The sequence below is a fragment of the Chaetodon auriga genome, chromosome 11 (genome assembly GCF_051107435.1).
Source record: "Chaetodon auriga isolate fChaAug3 chromosome 11, fChaAug3.hap1, whole genome shotgun sequence".
NCBI lineage: Eukaryota > Metazoa > Chordata > Actinopteri > Chaetodontiformes > Chaetodontidae > Chaetodon > Chaetodon auriga.
Window position 1 is genome coordinate 22,477,686 of NC_135084.1, and position 22,456 is coordinate 22,500,141.

General features: G+C 43.0%; 2 protein-coding genes across 2 annotated transcripts in view; one reads left to right on the plus strand and one right to left on the minus strand.

Moving 5' to 3' along the window:
• Positions 1 to 147: 147 nt before the first annotated feature.
• Positions 148 to 6,402, minus strand: mdh1ab (malate dehydrogenase 1Ab, NAD (soluble)). The gene is made up of 9 exons (XM_076742471.1): positions 6,327 to 6,402; positions 5,759 to 5,857; positions 5,194 to 5,290; positions 3,612 to 3,787; positions 3,067 to 3,189; positions 2,800 to 2,976; positions 2,399 to 2,512; positions 1,685 to 1,774; positions 148 to 1,498 (listed from the first exon to the last, which is right to left on the minus strand). Exons 1-9 carry the CDS (start codon positions 6,327 to 6,329, stop codon positions 1,376 to 1,378), a joined length of 1,002 nt encoding a protein of 333 aa, XP_076598586.1. The 5' UTR covers positions 6,330 to 6,402; the 3' UTR covers positions 148 to 1,375.
• Positions 6,403 to 6,724: 322 nt separating this feature from the next.
• wdpcp (WD repeat containing planar cell polarity effector) overlaps positions 6,725 to 22,456 on the plus strand; it is a 71,627-nt gene continuing 55,895 nt past the window's right edge. The window contains exon 1 of the mRNA XM_076742468.1: positions 6,725 to 7,137. The gene's annotated coding sequence lies outside the window, so the exon portion shown is untranslated. The remainder of the gene's footprint in view (positions 7,138 to 22,456) is intronic.

A 22,456-nucleotide genomic window follows, 5' to 3' on the forward strand; every position in this document is an offset into this window, starting at 1 on the left:
GGATGGCAGCCAATGAGGAAGCTGTTTTCATGTGACGCAACTTTGACTGCCAATGGATTTGCGCAACGTGCGATGTGGTTTCTGACGAGGCCAGGTTAAAGAATGCTCCAATTATTTGGCAATAAACAAATACAAAGACCCCTCTACTTATATTGATCTTTTTATTTCTAACATACTTTTAAAGTACGAATTCATAAGCACAACCTTTATAATGAGTAGTATCAAACTGGCTGGGAAACATTTCACTGAATGCACCAGATTTTTGTAGGAATAGTCTTGTTTTTGTTAGATTTGTCGTTTGTGATCATTGACCCCTCTCTTATCAACAATGTGAATTTTAATGAAAATGTTACATAATCCTTCCTCCTGCTGCTGGGACGGTAAAAGCTGGGGGACACCGCCCCCGCCTGGTGAAGCTGTGGCATTGCGCTGTAGTTCAGCTTCTATTGAGCAGTAGTTTTACTCGTCTTGACTGTCTGCAAATGACTGATCAGGGATGGGTAGTAATAATATTTCTGTCAGGTATAATTCTGTGTAATCAGATCCTTTGTTTGTCTGAATGGCAGAACGATGCCAGAAAAACTCATTATCCCAGCTGGAAATTACAGCACTACTTTACTCCTCATTAGCATTCAGTCCAGTGTTGTAAGTGTCATAGATGTAAGTATGGCCACTTAAGGGAACCACATTGCGCCTATCTGTTTGCCTGTAACATGACAACACACACACATTTGTAAAACAATACAAAACAACTGCGCTGTTTAATTTTTTATATTGTTTCAGCTTTAAAAGTTATCACTTCCAGTGTTTGAGGACTAAATGCATCACTGACTATCTGTAACAGCCATCATGTTTCACTCACCCCCAGAGACAGTTTATTGGAAAAAAGCTGGTAACATATTTGATGTATTTTCAGTATATAGTGCATACTTAAGGTGAAGTTATACTTGTACGTCCTGGTGTACAGCAGCGCTGTTGTATACTGAAAAGGAGACTAATGCCGGGAAATCACTTATAACCACAGTAAACCTGGTTACCTTGTTTTTCCCACTTTGCGTTTGTGTAAATCAAACAAGTAGAAGGTTTATAGTGCAAATGGCTTTGCCAGATCACAGGATGTGCCGAGTGATACCAAAAAGGAGACAAGTACTGAACCTCCACTAGCAGAAAACACAAGCAACCCAAGCTTGCTGATCATGCATAGGTTCATTTCTACACCGTAGCTTCCCAACACACAAGTATAACCCAACTTTACACCCATAATCACTGACTGACACACACACACGCACAGTAATGCAGGGGTTGGTGGAGTGCTTTATCACAGACGTGCGACTGGAGTTATGGGGCTGTCTAAGTGCTGGTTGGGTGGGTTTAGTCATAATGCCACAGAAGCCACAGCTATGGTTCTTTCCTCAATCAGCTCTGCAGCTGTGGCCTCCATCTTGTCTTTGGAAAAGTTGTTGATGGCCAGGCCCTCAACAATCTTCCAGGTCTTGTCCTGAGGAAATGTCATATTTCATAAGTTTTATCTTTTTGAATGCTTACAAACCTCATTTAACAAATGTCAACAGCACAACGCTTCACATTTTGAGGACAAACAAAGAAATTTATTGCTCACTATTAGTCAAATTCAAAGCATACTGTAAGATGCTAGAGGAGTGAACACAAGATCAGATCATCTCACCTTAATCTGGACAGGGAATGAGTAGATGAGGTCTTCTGGGACTCCATAGGAGTTGCCATTGGAGTAAACACCCATGGAGATGAAGTCACCCTAAAAAAAGAGGAGAAAGTGGTAAAAAAAAAAAAAAAAAAAAAATCCAGAAATGGTAAATTGGAAAAAATGAAGATCAAATATCTTAAATCAGAGGAGGGAAAACCTCCAGCAACATGAAAATGCTGCTGAGTATGAAAAACCCCGTCAGGCATGAAAGGTATGAAAATGAACTGAACACATTTGCCTGAACATATTTGCTCCACTGTTTAAACCAACTGATTTGCCTGACAACCTCCAACATGAAATCTTTGAGGAGGTTCAGCCCGGCGGCAGAGCCCCCTGCGGCCCCCACAAAAGTGTATGTATATTAATGACTAAACCCATCTGTGTGTGAGCACAAACACAGAAATATGCATGCATATACACACTTTTTGTCAGACTGAAGACCATGCATAAACATAATTAGCCACCAGAAGGTGCAGGCACTCCCTTAATCAACTCCATCAGTCTCTCAATGACAAGAACAACCAAAAAGAAGGCAATACTTTACATTGTTGAGGTCTCCAAGCAGTGCAACAGAACAATCATTGAAATACACTTATAATAAGCTTTGACAACTGTTACTTGAGCTGCAAGAAAGTGTCGGCAAAATACTACGCTGAGAATAAAAATGGCGTGTACCTCAGGGGTGCCTGACCAGATGTCTCTCATGTGGTCACAGATGGCCTTGGCGGCTGACATGGCGCTGGACAGCTTCCTGGCCTTGATGACTGCGGCGCCTCTCTGCTGCACTGTCTGCAACAGAACAACATGGAGCATTACATGAAAATGTAGCAGCAGTCAATGGGGGTGCGAGCAGAACAACTCAGCATATTGATTGAGCTTGTGTTGTTGAGATGTGCAGCTACTTTTGGTTTTACGTCAAGGTCTTGAGATAAAGGCTGAAATGTTTGCAGCAGCAAGACTTTTCTGTAAGATTTGAAAATATTTGACCATTGAAGTGAGTTGCCTTGACTTTAGCAGACCTGGAAAGTCTAAAGTTTGAGTGGCTAATAGATCACAGTGAATCTTCTTTAACTCACAGTGATGAAATCTCCTTTCAGCCAGGCGTCATCGTTGACTGCATCAAAGCAGGCCAGCTCGCTACCAGACATGTTGACCAAGCAGTGGTGCACATCTGGGTACTGGGTGGACGAGTGGTTGCCCCAGATGATCACATTTCTCACATGGGTGGCGGGAACGCCGCAGCGCATCGCCACCTATGAGACAGAATGTAGATTCAGGTGTCACGATCAGCTCAGAGCAAGAAATGACGACGTGGCAGCTAAGAATCTATGAGTCTGAGTCACCTGAGAGCGAGCCCTGTTGTGGTCCAGACGGGTGAGGCAGGAGAAGTTCTCTTTGGGGATGGAGGGAGCAGACTTGGCTGCAATCAGACAGTTTGTGTTGGCAGGGTTTCCCACAACCAGCACCTGAAAACACACACACACGCTTTAAAATACAGTCACGTGTACTTCCGTGGGATAGATTTGCTCAGTTTAAAAGCAGCTGTAGGTTTCATATCGTATGCGTACCACAGTGGAGTCACTCTGTTGTTAATATCATAAAGGGACAAAAAATAGGTTTCAGTAGGAGAGAATAAACTTGTGCTTTTGTGCTATGCTGCCCTGTGTGCTAACAGGAGGGCTCTGAACAATGGGAGCCAACTCTGCACAAGGAATGTTTAATCAGAGGGAACATTTCAGCATCCGTGAACACAACGTAACGCAAGCCACTTAGCCAGAGGCGCCACAGTTTCACCCAACAGCCTTCAGCAAGTAGAGAAGAAGGGGGTGGATGTTTCAGTATATTTGCATGCTACTGCGTGTCTATGAACTGCAACCTATGTTCTTACTTTAACAGTCTTCTTGGCGTATTTCTCCAGGGCGGCTCCCTGGCTCCTGAAGATTTCCACGTTGGCTTTGAGCAGGTCCTTCCTCTCCATGCCCTCCTTCCGGGGCATGGAGCCCACCAAGATGGCCGCATCCAGGTCCTTGAAGGCCACTTCCTCCTTGTCAGTGGGGACAATCTCTGTGGAAAAACAGCGTAAATTCATTAATAATGCTGGCTGAACATGTTTATATACATATGTGTACATGCTATAAGTGGTCGTGCATGGCCATTAGGATCCTGTAATGCAGACACATTTTCTTTGGTGGTATTCCTGATAAAGGTTAACTGAACAGCAAACTTGCTCATAGTACACAAGTACAACGCTCGTCTGTCCACACGATCTATTGGACACTTAAATAGTTTGAAACCAAACTTGGTGAAAAGTTTTTCATCCTTTATAAATCATACATACATACAATTTTGAGAACTGTATGAGGGGCGTATCCCATGTGATCCATGTTGTACTGTATGGCTGGGCCCATCTCAATGCATGAAGCGTTGTCTTTGCAGCACAGTTGTTAATACAGGGGCCTCTCACAGCCCCTGTCCAAACAAAGCAAAGGACAGCACCAATTCAAAGGAAAAATTCCAGGTCACAATGGAGACGGCACATAATGGCGCCTCACGACTGACGTCATGACAGCGGTTGCAGGAAACCAGCGCCCATACTCATCAAATGTTTAAAAAATCTTGTGGTGGATGTTGGCAGAGACAACCACTCATCCACAAAACTGTGCCTGTGCCACAAGAGCGAGATCTTACAGCTGACTGACAACAAGGAGATACAGTACAGCGGCAGCGTTTGTTGCTTGGTATGCAGCAACTCTGACTGCATGTGTCCGTGCAATGCTGCACATACTCAATTATTTAAAATAAATGTTATGCATGTTTTATCCCTAATGTTTTAATGGTGTACGATTTGTGTAAAAAAAAAAAAAAAAAAACATAACTGATTTGGAGATACTTAATAAATACAGCTCCTGGTTCCTTCTATTCAAATGTGTGTTAACTCAGTAGGAGGAGTAGCCATTCATATATGTCAAGCTCTTTAAATAAAACTGTCAACTACTTCTTCACTCCAGTATCTACTGTTGCCCCCAATGACATTTAGAGACTTCAGAAAGCTGAAAACTATGCAGAAGCCTTCATCATATATAAAACATGCAGACATGATGAGGCACATGCTTATGACAGAGGCCAGAGCTACAGTTACTGGAGGATGGATAACGCGTGTTACTATTAATATCATAATAAGAGTGCTAGGTTAGTATCAACATGAAAGCTGTGCTCAAAAGTGACAACATCAAAAGCAAGACAATAATTTCCAATGCATGAATGACCTGGTTTAAATAAAGAACACATCTCTGCCTCAGAGCAAATACAACATGTTAACTCCAAACAGCTTCTACAAAAACAGAAGAACGGCAAAGTAAAATCCACAGTCTACGTGTTTATGGACTTATGTATCATTACTGTTCTGTATACAGACAATATATCATGTTATTTTATAGTGGGAATGATTCGTCCCAGCCTTGAACGGTTACCTCTCAGAAGTGGGAGGGCACAGTCCTGCAGCTCCATGACAACACCCTCCAGGACTGGCAGCGCGGGCGCAATGTCCAAAAGGAGCAAGGTGAGTGGCTGACAGAAGGGGGAGGCAAGGAAACAGGCAGTGAAATTAATAAAAACATGCTGACCTGAATTCCAACACATTTAAATCATAATTCCCACGTATAATGACATGACAGTGAGGGACTTAGTCGTCTCTGGAACAGAGCGTCAAGGCCTAAGCCATGGGCCTCATTACGGCCTGTGCCAAGTGGATCAAGTGGTTTTAAAGTTGGCCTAAGACTCTTGGCACAAGATCCATTTCACTGACTTGAAGGACAATCCTGGCTCGTCCCAGAGCGCATGCAACCTGATCATTTCCCGCAGGGACAACATCTGCTCAGCGGCACCCGAGGTATGACCTGGACAACTCGTGATATTCACAGCTGTTTACTGGGGGGCGTCAGTACCCCGCGTGTGTCTCGTGGCGCTCCTCTTACACTGCCTAATGAGATAAGGGAATTGAGTGTGTACTCCGAGCAAGACAAAGGCCTTTCTTACCTGATCTTTGCCAAAGACATCTCCCTTGGCAATGCTGAACAACAGGGAATAGGCAATCTGCCCAGCAGCGCCGGTCACCAGAACTCTAATAGGCTCAGACTGTAAGACACAAGGAGAAAACACTGCTGTTAGTGCTATTAGCATTGATTTCAATGAGAGGACAGGTATGAGAAGGAGAATTTAATTGTCCAGCGCACGTGGGCTGGGTGTCTATTTTTGTCAACAGGATTTGCTAAAGCAGGGGGTCAGTTCAAAAATAGACCCTGTTGCATAACAAAACCCGGATATACTTAGGCGATCAAGTTCATCGCCATCTTTACCATTCATTAACTAGCTGAGCAACAAATTACAGAAGCCTTTACATTAATTTGACTGCTGAACATGAGCAGTGAGTCATGCCGTGGACCATACTGTTATACAAGCATCGTTAAATCAACTTGTGCAGCGAACTTTGTGAATGAACAAAACTTTATTCACTTGATCAATTGGAACAACTGCAGATTGTATTTAAATTAACAATGCATCACTGAGAAAAAGTATAGCCGATATAGTTGCTGGTTGTACTCACCATACTCACACCACAGCTTCGACTGTCACTCTCCCACTTGTCGCTCAAGCCGGAGGTCACGCCTATTTAAAGCCTCAGTGGATCACGACACTTGTAACCGTCTGACGATAGATTGAAGGTCTTGGTAGTTGTAGTTTTTGACAGGTAATGTAGTCCTTTATCAAAAAAACACGCGAGTCTCAAGAAGTTAGACCATAGACAGTTGACGAAAACATCGCTATCGGTACTATGACCATTATGTAGGCCGTACCAGCAGGTTTCTACAGGATAAAGCTGTTAAAAGTCTTATTTACCCGGTGTACATGCTGCTACAGGATCGCTGATGTGCTAGCTGGTTAGCATAGCCTTCAAAGTGCCGCTTGTCGTTGCTTAGCGACCTGTACCCAGCGGCAGCAGCTAGCTAGCATCGAGAAACAGTTTGTTAATTACTTTAGCTTAGTTGCTCGGTAGGAAAATAGGCAAGACTGACGTGTGTGATTAGGTGGGCCGAACAGCGACTAACGGCAGTATCCATATGACACGAAACCGGTTTAATATCACATTTTTTCAGTGCAAACCAGGTTGTTACTGTAAGTTTGGATCATGCTAAGTACCCGGTGTGTCGTTCACATGTCATCCTCATCAAACAAACATCGCTAACGTTAGCTAACAGACGTTACGGCGTTTAATACTCGCAGCGAAAGGCATGCTTTATAACGTTTGTAACGGTTAAGGTTAAGTTCAAAAGCGTGAAGTTCACTGAAGCCGAGCAGCCCAGGAGAGAGCTCGAAAACTTCTGCAGTTATCGTGACTGAGAAAATCAAGGATCAAGGTAAGTTGATGATACTGGTGTTAATCTGTCTCTTTCCCCTCTCCCTCTTTGTGTCTCTATGTTATACATGTTATGTTAATATGTTATATACAGGAGGACTATCTAGATTTCATTTAAATGCTTCTTGCGTCTGCTCATCGTTGGTTCCTTAGTAAGAGAGGCATAAAGTGTTTCTATCTACTACCTTGTTTTGAGTTGAGAGGACCCCTACAGAGGCCCAGTGTAAGGTGAGCGTGGTTATCAATATTTCATGACCTCATTACGGGCTCATTACATGGCCTGAAGAAAAAGCAGAGGAGATGGTGTCACACCTGGCTGACTGTGGTCTCACTGTGGGCTGGCTTGGCTGGCTGTCAGCTGGGTTACAGCACTGTGTCTGATGATATTATAGTTTAAACAGTACTCTTAAGTATTGGTGCTTGTTGCATGAACGCCATTTTCTATTTTGGCTCCATTTTTGACTCCTATTGCCTTTTGGTTTGGCAGCATTTAAGGGGTTATGTATAGACAGCAAGGCCATGCAGTCAGATTGACAAATGACAAAATAATAATTGCAGTTGGAGTTCTAAGACTGTATTGAGATGAGAGATATGTTGAGCTACGTAACGTTAAATTGTCCCTCATATGAGGACAGATAGAACTGTATGGTTGAACTGTATCATAGTTGAGTTTTGACTTTTGCGGTGCAGTGAAATGAACACCTTAGGCAGGGGTGGAGAACCTCCACCTTCTGGCCATATGAGGCCTGCAAGACCGTTTGAACCGGCCCGCGAGTAACTGAACGTATTTGCTTGAATGTATTGGCTACGCTGTTTACTTTGGAACCAGCTGATATACCTGACAACCCCCATCATGAAATGAACGCTCCAATTGCAGTTCTTTTCTAAACATAAAGACTTGGTTCCCCTCAAGACTGTCTGACCCAAGCCTGGAAAACCAGCTGCGAGTAGCATCATCACCATCGCTACCATCTGACATCAGTTGAGAAGAGAAGCCGCTCCAGTCAGCTGGTTGAAACACCTTTCTAAGGTTGGAGTTGTGGGGTGCAGCGTCAACAACTTCTGAAACTTTCCAAAACTCACAATTTGACAAGCGTGCCAGCGTCACGCAGTGATTAGCCGGGTGTCCTCAGCTCCCCTTCTTTTCTTTCTTTACGCAATTACTTCCATCACTTGCACGTATGAACGAATGCAACACTATGAATGTGTTCAGGAAAGATTGTTCGGCAGACTTTTCACCTTGTCTTCAACAGACAACAGGTCATATAGACTACTTTGTTAAGGGCATACTCTGGCCTCAAGTGCCTCTATCCCCTTAGTGGTAGCCCACACCAATACCAATGATTTTTAAAAGACCTCAGACAATGTATCCATGATTTAGATTTGACAGTGTCTGGCATAAACAGTCATCCCTAAAGCATTATCATACAGTCATTTTGACATCCAAATAAAACAACATTTTCAGAGCATACATCCTTAATATCATCATTTTCTTCCTTCTTGTACAGACAGGCGTTATCTAGTAGCGAAGTGTGTGTATTGTGTGTGTTTTACATACTTCTTGAGCATTTTCAGTACACTTTAAGTGTACTTTAAAACTAAGGATGAACAGGATATACTGTACATATATGTCCTTAGATATATTATTCATTCAGTGCACATTAATGCCTGCCTGTCCTTGAAATATTTGGCACCTCTTATTGTTTGATCCTTGAAAATATTGCTCACTTCCTATTTTTCCAGTCATTGTTAGCATGATACAGCACTATGCATGCGAGCTTTTAAAATGTGATGCAGTGTCGAGTAAGATTATGCATGAGGCAGGCCTTGTGTGTACATGCTTTTGTGTATCTGTATGTGCTACTCTGAATAGCAAATAGATATATACAGATTAGTGAGTAAAAATATACTTTTGAGTATGTCATGAGAGGATACAATTAATATATTTAATTCTTTCTAAGTGCACTACTATGCAACAAGGGTTTCACACACTTACTGAAAATACAACGAAACCACAAAGTATTTGACAGCAGTTATTTTGAAAGTACATTTTAAATATTGAACTTAAATTTTACTAAGAATATATTTCACAGTAGTGTATTTGCCAAAAGTAAACTACATTTCAATTGTGGAATAAAACAAACTCTTGAGTCATTTTATAACAGAAAAAAAGTATCTTTTAATCTGTAAGTTTATTCCATATGCACAATTAAGCTTATAGTGTTTAAATACATTTTATGTTATTTTCTTTATAGTTGAAATAAAGCTATTCAAAAGCCTTATATGGCTGTAAGGTGGAGGTTTCCCACCCCTGCCTAAGGTGTTCAATTCAAAAAGTATGTAAAGAAGTGTAAATGAAATATGTCTGGAGAAAAAAAGTGAAGATGCACAGCTCATGAGTCATTTTGAGCACGATGCTGGACATGTTTTCATCATTCCAGATTGCGATATCTTTCTCTGTGACATGGGATAGATGTGTTTTTTGCTTGCCAGTGGACTGTAAACATGGAACAGAATTGAACAGAATTTTTTAGAATTGAAAGTTACAGCATGCTGTTTGATTGAAAATATTCAAGACTCAAGAGTTCATGTTTTTAAGCCTTGTAAGATAATAAGTTGAATTTAGTTTCCAGTGACGGTGCTGCAGCAGTAACACCGCTGTGCTGTAGCGCTTGCCTCGTAAGGTTCAAATCAATTATTTTCCGCTCTGTATCTGCCATGTGGACAGTAACATTCTCATGTAATAATAATATTTTCCATTTTTGTCCAACATCCCGCTGTGATCTGACAAACTAATGGCACAAAATGAATCCAAACCACCACCAATTTTCCATCCAAAGCCCAAAACTGTCCTTGCTTTTCGTGTCTCCACCTGCCAGTGACAGGGGCTGACACGGACACTTCCCTACTCAAAAGGCTCTGTGTGTGAAAGCCTGATTCAGAGCTGTTTGAAGCAGCTGCCACGGCCTGGCAGTGTTCCTCTCAGCTCCGGTTACATTTTTACGCCTCTGTGTGGTTTGAGCTTGTGTCTATCGTGGGTGTCAATATGGGCCAAACAGTTGCTCACAGCTGTCTGTTGGCTGGCATAATGCTGTATAATCACACTGTGGGTTTCTTACATTGATCAGAAGGCCCTTGCAATGTGTTGTGGTCTACTTCTTTTCATGATCTAGTTTTCTGTTTAACTCTGCTGCTTTTTCCAGAGTGAGTGAAACTTTTTATTCACTGCCCTGATAAGTGAGGGAAGACTGGTATCCTCCTAGCAGTGGTTGTTTTTAGCTAGCAGTTAGCTGACAAAATACTAATCTATGTGGTGTCAGGTGAATATTAAATGCATTTAGCTTGTATGTTGTACTTTTCTCCATGCAATTAAGTTACACAATCAAGATTGCCATGCCAATGAAATCCTGATTTAAAAAAATCAAATGAATACTATTTTAAGACAAAATAAAATATTCAGCCTATGTTGATTGCTTTATGTATTTCAATGCTTTGGGAAATTTTAATCTGATGTTTAAAGTTATGGAAAAGTTTTGCATTTTGATACTGGGGTAAAGTAAATGTGGAAACCCCTCAAAAGGTCAGTGCAGAGTGGTAAGAGTTTCCTGTCACAAAATGTAGAAACGACTACCTACTTTCTTATGATGTGCAGGACTAGTTCAGTATTGATCACTCTGAGTACTTCTCTGTAAGACAGACAACTACAACCCCGATTCCAAAAAAGTTGGGAACCTGTTTACCTGTGGAATGTTCCAAACAGGTGTTTTTGGAGTATTCCACAACTTTTCCAGTCTGTTGTTGATCCTGTCCCAACATGTTTGAAAGGTGTTGCTCTGTCAAATTTAGAATAAGCAGATATTTAGAAAAATCAATGAAGTTTGATGAGCTCAGACATTAAATATATTGTCTTTGTGCTGTTTTCAACTGAGGAAATGTCGAAAGGGTTAGAAATGGTCACATTCTGTTTTATTTATGTTTTACACAGCATTTCAACTTTTTTGACATCAGGGTTGTATGGGGCACTAACTCTATGTATCTGTATATAACCTGCTGTTTTTATACTTCTGTGGTGTCATTTTTAGTTGGGCTGCTTCTACATATTGAGTTCCGAAGTTGTCTGTTGATCAGTTTGTCACTGAGATAAAATTCTCAGTTTGTGCTTTTGGTTGTTGCACACAACTTTGAAACAGTCCCACTTTTGTGTTTTCAGTATTTACTGAGCTTGCGATAAGATAGTTTTACATCACCTAAAAAGCAGCTGATTTAGGGCAATACTTCCTCTGCCAGAATATTGTTTGTCTTTGAATTATTCATTAGCCTTGCAGTACACTCTGCATCAGGTGCTGCCATGAACGTACATGCAAATCAAAATCACCTAAAATCCTCCAAAGTCTTGTGACCGTTATGATTTTACACAAACGCACATTTGAAAGAGTCTGTTGCTGCTGTAACTGTTAATTGACAAGTTAAACTCCAGTGTTTATTTTCTTCTCCGGCAGCCTCCAAAGTCAGGTTGACATGAGGGGATTAGGCATACTTTGTCTTTGTAAAAAGGAAATCAGAATGAAACCAAAAACAGCAGCGGCACACACGATAATATCTGGTGCCAGTTTGCCATGCCGGCCTGATCCCCCGTGTGTGTGCTGTGAAAACAATCGGCATTGTGGGTATTTTATCCCACCCACTAGGCGAAACCTGGAGCCCCACAGAAGCGAGGGGAATGGACGAAGTTCACACATGCACAAATCCTAAGCTACGCAGACACACATGCACATACACTTATACACATGTGAGTGAACATGCTCAAAGCTCAGCAATGCCTGGATTTTACGCATACATGTGCACACATACAAAATACACTGTCACGCTCTGAGCTGTGAAAATCTTGATAAGTGCATGAACAGCAGCACGCCTCTCTCTTTACAGTGTCTGTCTCCTCTGCTGACCCCTCTCTCTGTCCTTTGTCCCCTCCATCTCCTCCTCCTCTTTTGTTCCCTCATCATTTCACCTCCCTCATCTCCACCCTTTCCGTCCTCTCCCACTTTATCTCCTCCTATACTGCTCCTCCACGCGTCCCCGCAGAGTGCACCTGAGTGACCCTGTCACGTTGGCAGCCGGGAGGCAGATAGCCAGCACACCCACCGACCTCGATATCGCCCTCTTATCGGCCTTGCTAGACCAAATAGTCCTCACAGAGTACCAGCAGACACAGTGAGATAGCAGGTTGCATTCACACGAGCGCACCCTCTTAAATACATAAACAACACACAAACACAACAGATAATTACATCATCGTCACAGCTATCTCCCATCGTATTCAACTTCTGTATCCACGTGCCATCACCCTGTTTACTTTGTGGCATGTCTGTGTCTTAGATTAGCTGATGAAGCTTTAGATCAGATGGAGCTGATGATTTGTGTTCCCTTTCTTACTGACACTGTAATGCAGACAGTCACTGTGTTTAAAACGAACCTATGTAGCACCGTCCTGTCAGTCCTTAGTATTTGCAGTAACCATAATAATACACTAGGTGTCAGTGTCTGGCTGCAGTTAACCTCAGTCATTCTTGGACGTCACTTTACATGGCACTTGGAAATTGGTGTTGATGGATTTTGAAGTGAAGACTCTCCAAAAACACTTGTTGCTGTAGCAGTAGTCTTCCCTGTAACAGCTGGGCTTATGACAGTTCATCTTCTCACACTGAAATTTGGCAACCATGTGAAACAGAGCGATTTGTCACCTTTTTGCTTTGTTAAAACCTTTTCCTCAGATATGATAACAGTTTAAATCTCTGTTAATCTTCTTGTTCAATGTTTATATTGTACTTTGAAAAACAGAAGTTTTAAAGTGCTTTACAGGAAGAAAATGGAAAAAGAGCAGATGAAAGAGACACAGAATACAATACATAAAACTAGGAAAACAATGTTTGTACTCTTGAAAATCATGGGAAAGAAATGATCTGGCACATTAAACCTTTGTGTCTCCCTATTTGAAGGTTTTTAGGATGCCTAACATGACAGTCCAGTTCGAGAAATAGTTGACTACAACAAATGCTCTTGCTTGAAGACGTACATCTTTCTTTGAACCCATTATTAACAGAGCTTTTGTGAGAATTTGTGTCCCGCTGCTCATTGTGCTCAAATTTGGAGCTGTCATGTCATGTGGAAACAGACTTCTCACGAAATTTGTATCCATAGCAAACCTACTCTGTGTAAACCAAACTCTTACCCAGAGTGTTGAATGATGTGAACTAGGTCTTCCTTCATTGCTGTTTAATTTCTCCATGAGGACCTTTGCATCTAATCATTCAACATACCGTGAATGACATTAATAATTTGCATTGTCTGTTGAAAGATATTTTTCCAAGCCGCATTTCTGCACCGAGCAGAGCACATCTTCCAAATAACCCTTTGCTGAGCTGAGATATCTTGAATTAGTCAAGTCCAGAAATAGCCTGCAGATCCATTTGAGCTGTTGTTATTGTGTGGCTTTGGCACTTTTAGGACGAGGCCTGGAGGCGTACGAATGTTTCCAGTCTGCCTTGATGTACCTACTACCTCTCTGAGTTTCTCTCTCGCTGCTTGTCTGTGATTGAAACCTGAGAAGGGCTTTGTTTCTAGCCAAGTATTGGCTTGCTGTGGGGAAATCAAGACAACCAAGCTCAATCAGAAAGAACAGAGACCTCTGCAAACACACCAACTAACTTCTTGGCACTGATGCAGAACTATTCAATTAAATCTCATAATATACACACACCATCCTCGGAGGTATGTTTTCTCCCCTGAACGAGCCCCAACCACACTCTGCCATTCTCTCTCTCACTCTCTCTCCCCGAGGTGTTTGCATAGGGAAATGGTCCGTGAAATGGGTTTGATGGAATCAAACTCCATATTAAGACAAATACGTATTTCATAGCAGTTGATGGACTGATTGATGGGGCTGTGTCTTCATTTCCTTGTTGCGTTGCTGCCAAGGAAGATCTTTATCAGGAGCAGTAATATGAAGGATCATGGCTCGGCTTGTTTCGGAGAGGAGTTGTTCGCTTGTCGTGTTATGACTTTGAATGTTTCATGGTGTGAGTACCTGAGTGTCTGTATGTGTGAAGACGAGTGTTTCTGTGTGTGAGAAAGTGTTTGGGTGCTCCTGCAGTGACTGTCCTCTTGATAGTGGCCACAAGGGGTCACCAAACTGCCACGTGTTGATGTTCTGCATCTGTCCTGACTGAAAGCTCACTCTCTGTTCGCTCTGCTGTTGACAGCAACAAACACGCTGTTTAAAAACTCACTGAAGGATGACCAAAAATGCAGCAGCAACGGTGTCCTGGATCCACGGCCAGCTGATGTGGCAGCGAACTCGCATCGGAGAGGGTGGAAGGTGGTTCACGTTTTTATCAATGCAACTGTTGTTTTTGCACAACAAGGCTGGCTGACAAACCCTCCCTGACCCACCCCACCTAGCCCACACGCACCACCTTTCATTAACCTCAAAACCCAAATCCATCCAACTGGACCGGTGACGGAAACTCGCTGCCGATGCTGGCGGTCACACCCCTCTGCACAGCCATAATGGGCCGTGGCACAATTGGGGGCCACGTAACCAACAACATTCCAGGTCCTTCCAAGAGGCCGGTTGCCTGCAGGTTACCAGCAACACGGCTTGTCCCTGTTTGTCTGCACTCACTAAAAGGAAAGAATGTTTTCCCCCACAACATGGCTGTGTGGGGATTAAAACCCATTCTGAGTGGCCCCGGGTCGTGCAGCAGATGTTAGCCAGGATAGTGCTCGTTGCCGTGCCGACAGTGAGCCGCGGGATCGGCCCGCCCAGATACGTTAAGCCTATGTACATGTATGGGAGGCGGGGGTGGGGGGGGGTTGAGCCCAGAAACAGAATGACGTTGGGAAATTTGTCACAGTGGTCTCACACAAATTTATCGTGCACATTAGGTTTGTATGCACTGTAAAGGCATATACTCTGACTGCAGTGCTCTCTGTAAGGTCTGAGTTTTACAGCAGCGGCACATGGTGGGTTTTAAACCAACAGTTACACATCATCTGTCAAAATCACTTCCCCTTTGTGAGCGATGACTTTTACTCTCCCAGATGATGCTTTAATGTGGTGTGTTGTTTGAGCTGCTAAGCTCTCAAGTGCTTGTCACACAGAGCCTCTAATGAAGATTAGTAAATGCACATATAGCATTATGGGTGAAAGAAAATCATGGGACATAGTCAATATGGCACAAGTCTTTGGGGACGATTCTGTTGTATTTAAAGTATTGATTTCACTTTTAATGTGTACAAAGTGAAATGGGCAGTAAGTGATTGACAGAGACAGAGCAGCTGGACAGTAGACAGTAGTAACAATATATTCTTTACAGCCCTGACACTAATGACATGATTGACATTTTGTTAATCCAGATCTAAATACAAGAAAGAAGGAGAGATGGGTTGGATAAAATCTGGAATAGGTCATTTTCAGATAGTAATTTATAGCCCCTGTTTTGCATTTCCTACAGTCAACTGTGACCACTTACGAAACGCAGCGTTTGAATGTAGGCCTGCGGTAAGGTTGTATGAGTGTTTGATGTGAAATACGAGCCTGTTCTCTCTGCGTCAGACAGGTCTAACTGCAGGGTGAATGTGTTTAACATGGGGCCCAGCGCAGGCCCCTGTGGTACTCGTAACCATCAGGCTCAATGGGAAGAGGATACAGTGTCTGACAAGACATGACTTGACCCAGCAGTAGAGGCAGAGCTCTGTTATTGTTCTGAATAAACAGCAGAAATCAGTGTTGTAGAATTTCCCCTTCTGTGTGTGTGTGTGTGTGTGTGTGTGTGTGTGTGTGTGTGTGTGTGTGTGCGCCTGCATATGTGTGTTAGGGTGCGCGTCATGTGGCTCGACTTGCACAATGACAGTACCCTCTTAGGACGAGTATTGGGTCAGAATTGGGCTGTTTTCACGCACAGCTGGGTGTTTGGGCTCTTTGACAGATGAGAATAGCCAGATGTGTGTGAACATGCACGTGCGTGTGCACAATTGTCTTATTTCGTGCTTCAATTCTGCTGATTTCAAACCTCAGCAGCGGCTTGACTGACCCTTTACTGCAGGCGACAAATAACCAGACTCCACCATGATAGGAAGAACTTGCCCCCAATGTGTCTCTGGACATTGTAGAAGTACAAACCAAATGTTATGAAGACAGCTCTCCATAACCAACGAGTTAGCGATCTTCTTTGATTTCTTTTCACCGTGCTGTTAAGGTATTTGGCGTTTGTTTCTGTATCCAGGCTGTGCCTCACTTTGTCTTTTATTGTGACTTTATTGTGGGTGATTTGTTGCCATTGATCAAGTGAAATACCATTTGATTGTTAGCTTGCTTTTTCTGCTTGCTTCATTATCCATCAGATGCCTTCAGGGTTTGTTGACAGCAAATGAAGCGACTTTAAGGTATTTGTTTCTGGTAATTTAAGATGAGGATTGGATTAAGATAATAATGAAAAGTCATTGCAGTCCCCATCAAGGAAACAATATAAGTTTGAAAACCGGTTTGCCCAGACTGAAGATCATACTACAGTGATGAAGTGTGATCGACAACTGCCAGGTAAAGGGAAGAAGACCTGGGAGTAGACGCTAGACAGGATTTTATTCCTACTTATAGACCGGAGATATGACACGAGCGTCCATCTCTGAGGTCACAGCAAAGAGAACAAACTTCTTGGTCCGAGTGCCATCGACGTCCGACCACTCTGTGCCATGTCAACCTGTCAGAGAGAGAGAGGCAGAGGGAGGCACTGCCCGCTGAGAGGTGTCCAAGGTGTCATGGCCTCATCTGGGAGGTGACAGACAGCATGTGTGTGAGTGTGTGACGGGGAAATAAGACCGCTGAGAAGTCTAGGGGACGTTTGTCGTGACCTTTCGTGTTGTCAGGGTCCATCTCGCTCTGTGCATCTGACAACAACTTTAAAGGGCCTCGTCCTCCTGAGCCCTTGACAGGTGTGTGTGTTTGTGTGTGTGTGTGCACCTGAAAGTGTATATGGGGTTGTGTAAACCATTTGTGGAAAGCTTTAACTAAGCTGTATGTTGCTGTATGTGTGTACACGTGCAAAAACAGAGCTACAGGACATTTTTGTCCTGAAATAAACACTTTGCAGAGATCCAGACACGTATTGTGCACCAGCTTCATTCCTTTAGATCCACCATAAAGGTAGAAATAGTTTCTTGTGAACAAAATGGTACCAATTTATTCTGAACTACAGGTACAGTTGTTTAAGTTATTAAAGGTAATGACTGACAGACAGCAAATCCCATGAAGACCAAAGCCAGCAATGACTTGATGCTCTGGGCATAGATGTGCATTGTGGTCTAAAAACACACATCAGTGAGCCTCAGCATTGCACAAGGTGACATTTTCCTTCATTATTGTGAACATGGGCACTGTATTTTGCTTTGATTCGAACCAATATGCACTGCCCTGCTGCCATAAATAATGTAAAATACCTGTACAACAAATTTGTGCCTGAAAATAGTCACCAAAAAATGCAGTATTTCCTCCCATCTGAGTATTGTGTTTGAGTGTTTTTTTTTTCAAGGAAATAACCAATGAGCAGTACGGTGGTTAGCACTCTAGCCTCGCAGCAAACTAGAATTTAAATGAGTTGTGTATGTGCATGTGTGTATACTGTATGAATGTACTGTGTGTGCATTCAGTAAGCGTTCGTATTTATGGACTCGTGTTGTTTTTTGTCTTTTATGCATGTGTCTGCACACAAGTAGACATGTTTCATCATTCGTGTTTGTTTGTGAGTCGGTGTGTGTTTACCGGTTGTACGCGTGTTTGTGGTCAGGAGGTGAGGGGCGAACAACAGGGCACCAAACAGCTTTAAAAGAAGAAAATCCAACAACATAAACAAAACCATGGTCAGTGTGACACGTGTCACCTTCGCTGTGACAGGGGACCGACACCGGAGAGGCACATAGTCCCTGAGAATCCCTTTGAAGTCAGCAGCAATTGTGCCGCTGGTTTGGAAGTATTGTCTTTCCTGCCCTTGGGCGCTGCTGTAGGGCAGATGCACTCGGCTTTTAGTGAAACACTTGCCAGGATTAGGCCTATTAGCTGAACAGGAGTGAAAGACAAGCAGAGCGGAATCCGGTCTGAATGTGGAAATTTTGGATTGTTAAAACATTTAGCAGGTATGATTAAGCCAGAGGTCTGCGTCTCTCTCGCTGTTTGTGCAGTGAGGTCTGGATTAAAGAAAAGACATTCGCCACCAGACATCTCTTTTTCTGCATTTTTCTCTCTCTGTCGATTGGTGCTGTGTTTGTGTTTCTGCTCCAGGCATTGGGTAAATACCTCTGCAGGAGTACCCATCCCACCCCCCACCCCCCGTCCCACCCTCCTCCCTCCATTACCTCCACTAATGACGTTTACACATCTGCTTAGAAGAACTTCCACTCATCTCTGTGTCACCCTGCGTCTGTCTCTCCCTCCCTCTCTTTGTTGTACATGCACGCACAAGCACACGGACATTTTTTCAAGAATTACATTCTCCATTATTTAGCTACTGAATTTATATCCTAACTTCCTCTTAGCTGGTACAAATCAGAAGCTCATAATGATAACATGACTTGCTCTCACATAGACCAACAAAAATCAGACAGTCACACACCTTTGAAAGGACAGAGATGTCTGTGAGAGGGAGGTTAATGATGAGTTGATGAATTGATTACTCTGTTGACAAAATATTAATCTGCAAATATTTTGCTTATATATTAGACGATGTAGTGATGTTTCATATCTTTGAGGTTTGAACTGAAGGTCGGATAAACTTGAAAACACAACCTTGGGCTATAATGTACATGATTGTTATTTTCTTACGTTTTATCAAGAAAACAATCAATTAATTTAGAAAATAATCTGCAGATTAATGAGTAACTAAAATAAGAATTAGGTGCAGCCCTACAGACTTGTTTGTCGTAGAAAAGTAGATTCTGTGTAAAGCTATAGTAACTGTATGCCCCTCAATTCCAACTTTTATTTATTTATTTTGCTCCTTTCTTTCTGTTCTGACATGTGGGCAGAATGGGACACCTGAACTTTTCAACTCTTCACCTCCACACGCCCCCCAAACCTGCAAAAGTGACATACACACATGTGCATACACTAGTGCACACACGCACTCACATTTTCTGAGACACACACATTGGCCACTCGATAGAGAGACTTGCCCAGCGGTCATGTCACTGCAGCTTCATTTTCCTGCTGATTGACTCATCCCGTAAAACGCTCAGACACGCACACATGTGCACATGCATACATCGTGACTGTACCTGTCACCTCTCTTGAATAGTATTACCTTTACCTCATTTTGTTCTGCCTGTCCATCACCTCTATTCTTCTTCTGCCGACAGCTGAATGGGCTCCTGTGGGACTTTGTTAAGTGTGTGTGTGTGAAAGGTTTTCAGCCTGCTGCCTGGCGCCACTTTGCCCACCCTCCACTCTCCTGCACCAGACCCTCTGTCTTGTAATGGGACAGTTGAGAAGATGCACTGTACTTGCCTGTAGTTGTGTGTGTGCGTGTGTGTGTGTGTGTGTGTGTGTGCGTGCACTGCCGCCAGGCCTCGCAGCACTTTCACTCTGAAGAAAATAGTTTTCAGTTCGTCCCCTCTTTTTCTCTTCTCAGGGGGTCAAGTTCTGTAACGCCTTAGGTCCTCACCAAAACCACTGAAGTAGTGTGACTGAGAGACAGTCAGTGAGGGAGAGAGGATTCAGCAGAATAGAGCTTCACTAGAACTCCTAAACCCCCACCGGTGACCCTTAGATGGTACAATTTTCATTACACCCCACAATACACCACAAGACGACACAGTGGGTCTGGTGTCGTGCCCATTGTTAGCTATTTGCCGGGTTTGAAGAAACAGTTGATGAATCGGAGCTCAGTAGTCAGGATTAAGAAGGGGAATGATGTCTTTTTACAGAGCTACCTAGCTCCATTCATGAAAAACAGGGCCAGAAAAATGGCAAGGCTGTATGTGATTGACGCAGCTGTACAACTTATTGTAACTCCAAGTACAAAAATAACAACTCCAGAATTGACATGTCTCTTGATTGGTGTCAAAAACAGCTTCTAGCCACCTTTACTGCAACTTCCGTGTCAATGGCCATATCAGCAGTAGCTGTTGAGACGTCTTTTTCTGGAGCTGCTCACTGTTTAACTGCCTTTTACGGGAAATGTCATCCAAAACCTTTCAGTTTCTTTAGCTTACACCAGAGGTGTGGAGGGGTGATGGGTGCATGGTGGTGATCTGAAAACAACAGGAAGGTAGTTATTGTTGTTTGGCCCACTGATTTGGTCTGCTTATCAACGTGACTGATGTGACCAAATTTTATCATGTTGCATTATAAATCTTTTAGTAAGGTTGCTTGCATGGCACTTATTACAGTAGGTTTGCATTGTTTTACTATGTTCTGCATTGGTATTGCACAAGTCTCCTCTCCACTGCATAGACGCCCTCTTATCTGTTGTCTCAGTGGTCAGAGTCCTCCCATGAAGTGTGTTAGGCTCCTTTCAGGGCTTGGATTCTTTGTTTTATCCAGTTTTTCACTTCTCATGATCTCAGTTTCTTTAGAGGCATGTTTTCAGATTGTGTCCACCTTCCTTTGCTCTGATATGAGACTGGAAGCATGAGGACTTCTCCCTCAAGAATATACTGAAGATAAGGGCTTGTGGGAGTGTGTGTGTATGGTTTCATATGTATGTAAATGTCTGCATGTGTACATTTCCTCAGGTATCACAAGGTTAAAAGATAGGAGAGTATGCATCATACTGTATATGCCGTTCCATGCATACGTATGTGTTTGGGTTCCATATGAGTTCACATATCAGACGTCTGAGAGATTGGACTGTGTGCGATGTAGTACTGACTTGAGTGCCTGAGTGTGTTTACTGAATACATGAGTGTATGGCTGAGACTTGGCAGAAACTCCAAGGCAGCTCAGATTGGAAAATATGCACTCATACACTCACAATTACACACCGTTACCCTACCTATCTCTCTCAGTGGATATACTTTCTGGTCGCTCTTTGTATGTTCTTCGTGTTTGCCAGAGTTTTCTCTGAGAGCCAAAACAAGACCAGGCAGTAGCTGAGAGAGAACGTCTGCTAGAGATAAAGGTTGTGGAGAAAAAGTCAGAAAATTTGAAACTTTCTCCTTTGAGAGACGTGAGACAATAAAGAGTAGAATAAAACTTGCAAGAGAGAAAGAGAAAATCAGACACACTGAAATACTGTCCTTTGAGAGAGACGACACAAAGAATGAAGAGAGTAAAAATTGCCCGAAAGGGAGTGAAAGCTTGCAGACGGGGTCAGAAAGCTTAATGCATTTCTAATAGGAGGTACCTCAGAAAAACATGGGAGACAAGAAGAGGAGAAAAAAAAGATAAAAGGCGAGGGACAAGTAGGCAGAGGGATGATAAGTGAAGGTACATGAGAAAAGGAAAAGGGAAGGAAAAACTGACAGACAAACCTACACAGAGCCAGGTGAGGAGAGAATGTGTAAGTGTGTGTGTGTGTGTGATGCGTAATGACGGGGGGTGTGTGTATTGGGGGCGGGAGAATGAGGCAAGGCTGTGATGGCCTTGTGTCAGTCACCCTATGGCAGCTCTTTAACCCTGTAATTTACCGCATCACTCCTTTCACAGTGATGGGACCACTGCAGCAGCTGACAGCACTGCCTCTGGCGTGTGTGTGTGTGCGTGTGTGTGTGTGAGAGAGAGAGAGAGAAAGAGAGAGAGAGAGAGAGAGAGAGAGAGAGAGAGAGAGAGTGTAAATCTGTAAGAAAGGATTCTTGAGATGTCAAACAAAATGTCTGTGAGCCTGCCTTCATTTCAGGCCTGTCTGTCTCTTGTTGCAGTGGAGCTCCAGATCCTGGACTAAGACCCTAATAGACCCTGCGGTGATCGCAGAATTTGAACTCATTTGTATAACCTCACATCTGTTGCAAAGTTTCCGTTTCTAGAAATCAGTCGTGTCAGTAGCAGTCATTGGTTGAGGATGCCACCAGCCCTTCTCTAACTTAAGATGCTGCAGTCCAACAGGAAACCATCTGCAGCCCACTCATTAACCGAAAAATTCTATGTGAACGTGGTCCTGCAGCAATGCAGAACCAATTCATAATCTATCCACAATTTGTAAATTTGCATATTTTTCAAAACGTGCATTCTGATGCAGTTATCCATCACCGCTGGGCTCATTTCTGTGTAACATTTGAGGCGTTCAACAGCACAAAACAACGCGCTCACTCTCAGAAGTCCATATTGTCCATAA

Coding starts and splice junctions, on each gene's coding strand:
- mdh1ab (XM_076742471.1), bottom strand. Junction 3,788..5,193: donor TGCCCTCCCACTTCTGAGAG/GTAACCGTTCAA, acceptor GTTTTTCCACAG/AGATTGTCCCCACTGACAAG. Junction 1,775..2,398: donor TCTGGTCAGGCACCCCTGAG/GTACACGCCATT, acceptor CTCTTTTTTTAG/GGTGACTTCATCTCCATGGG.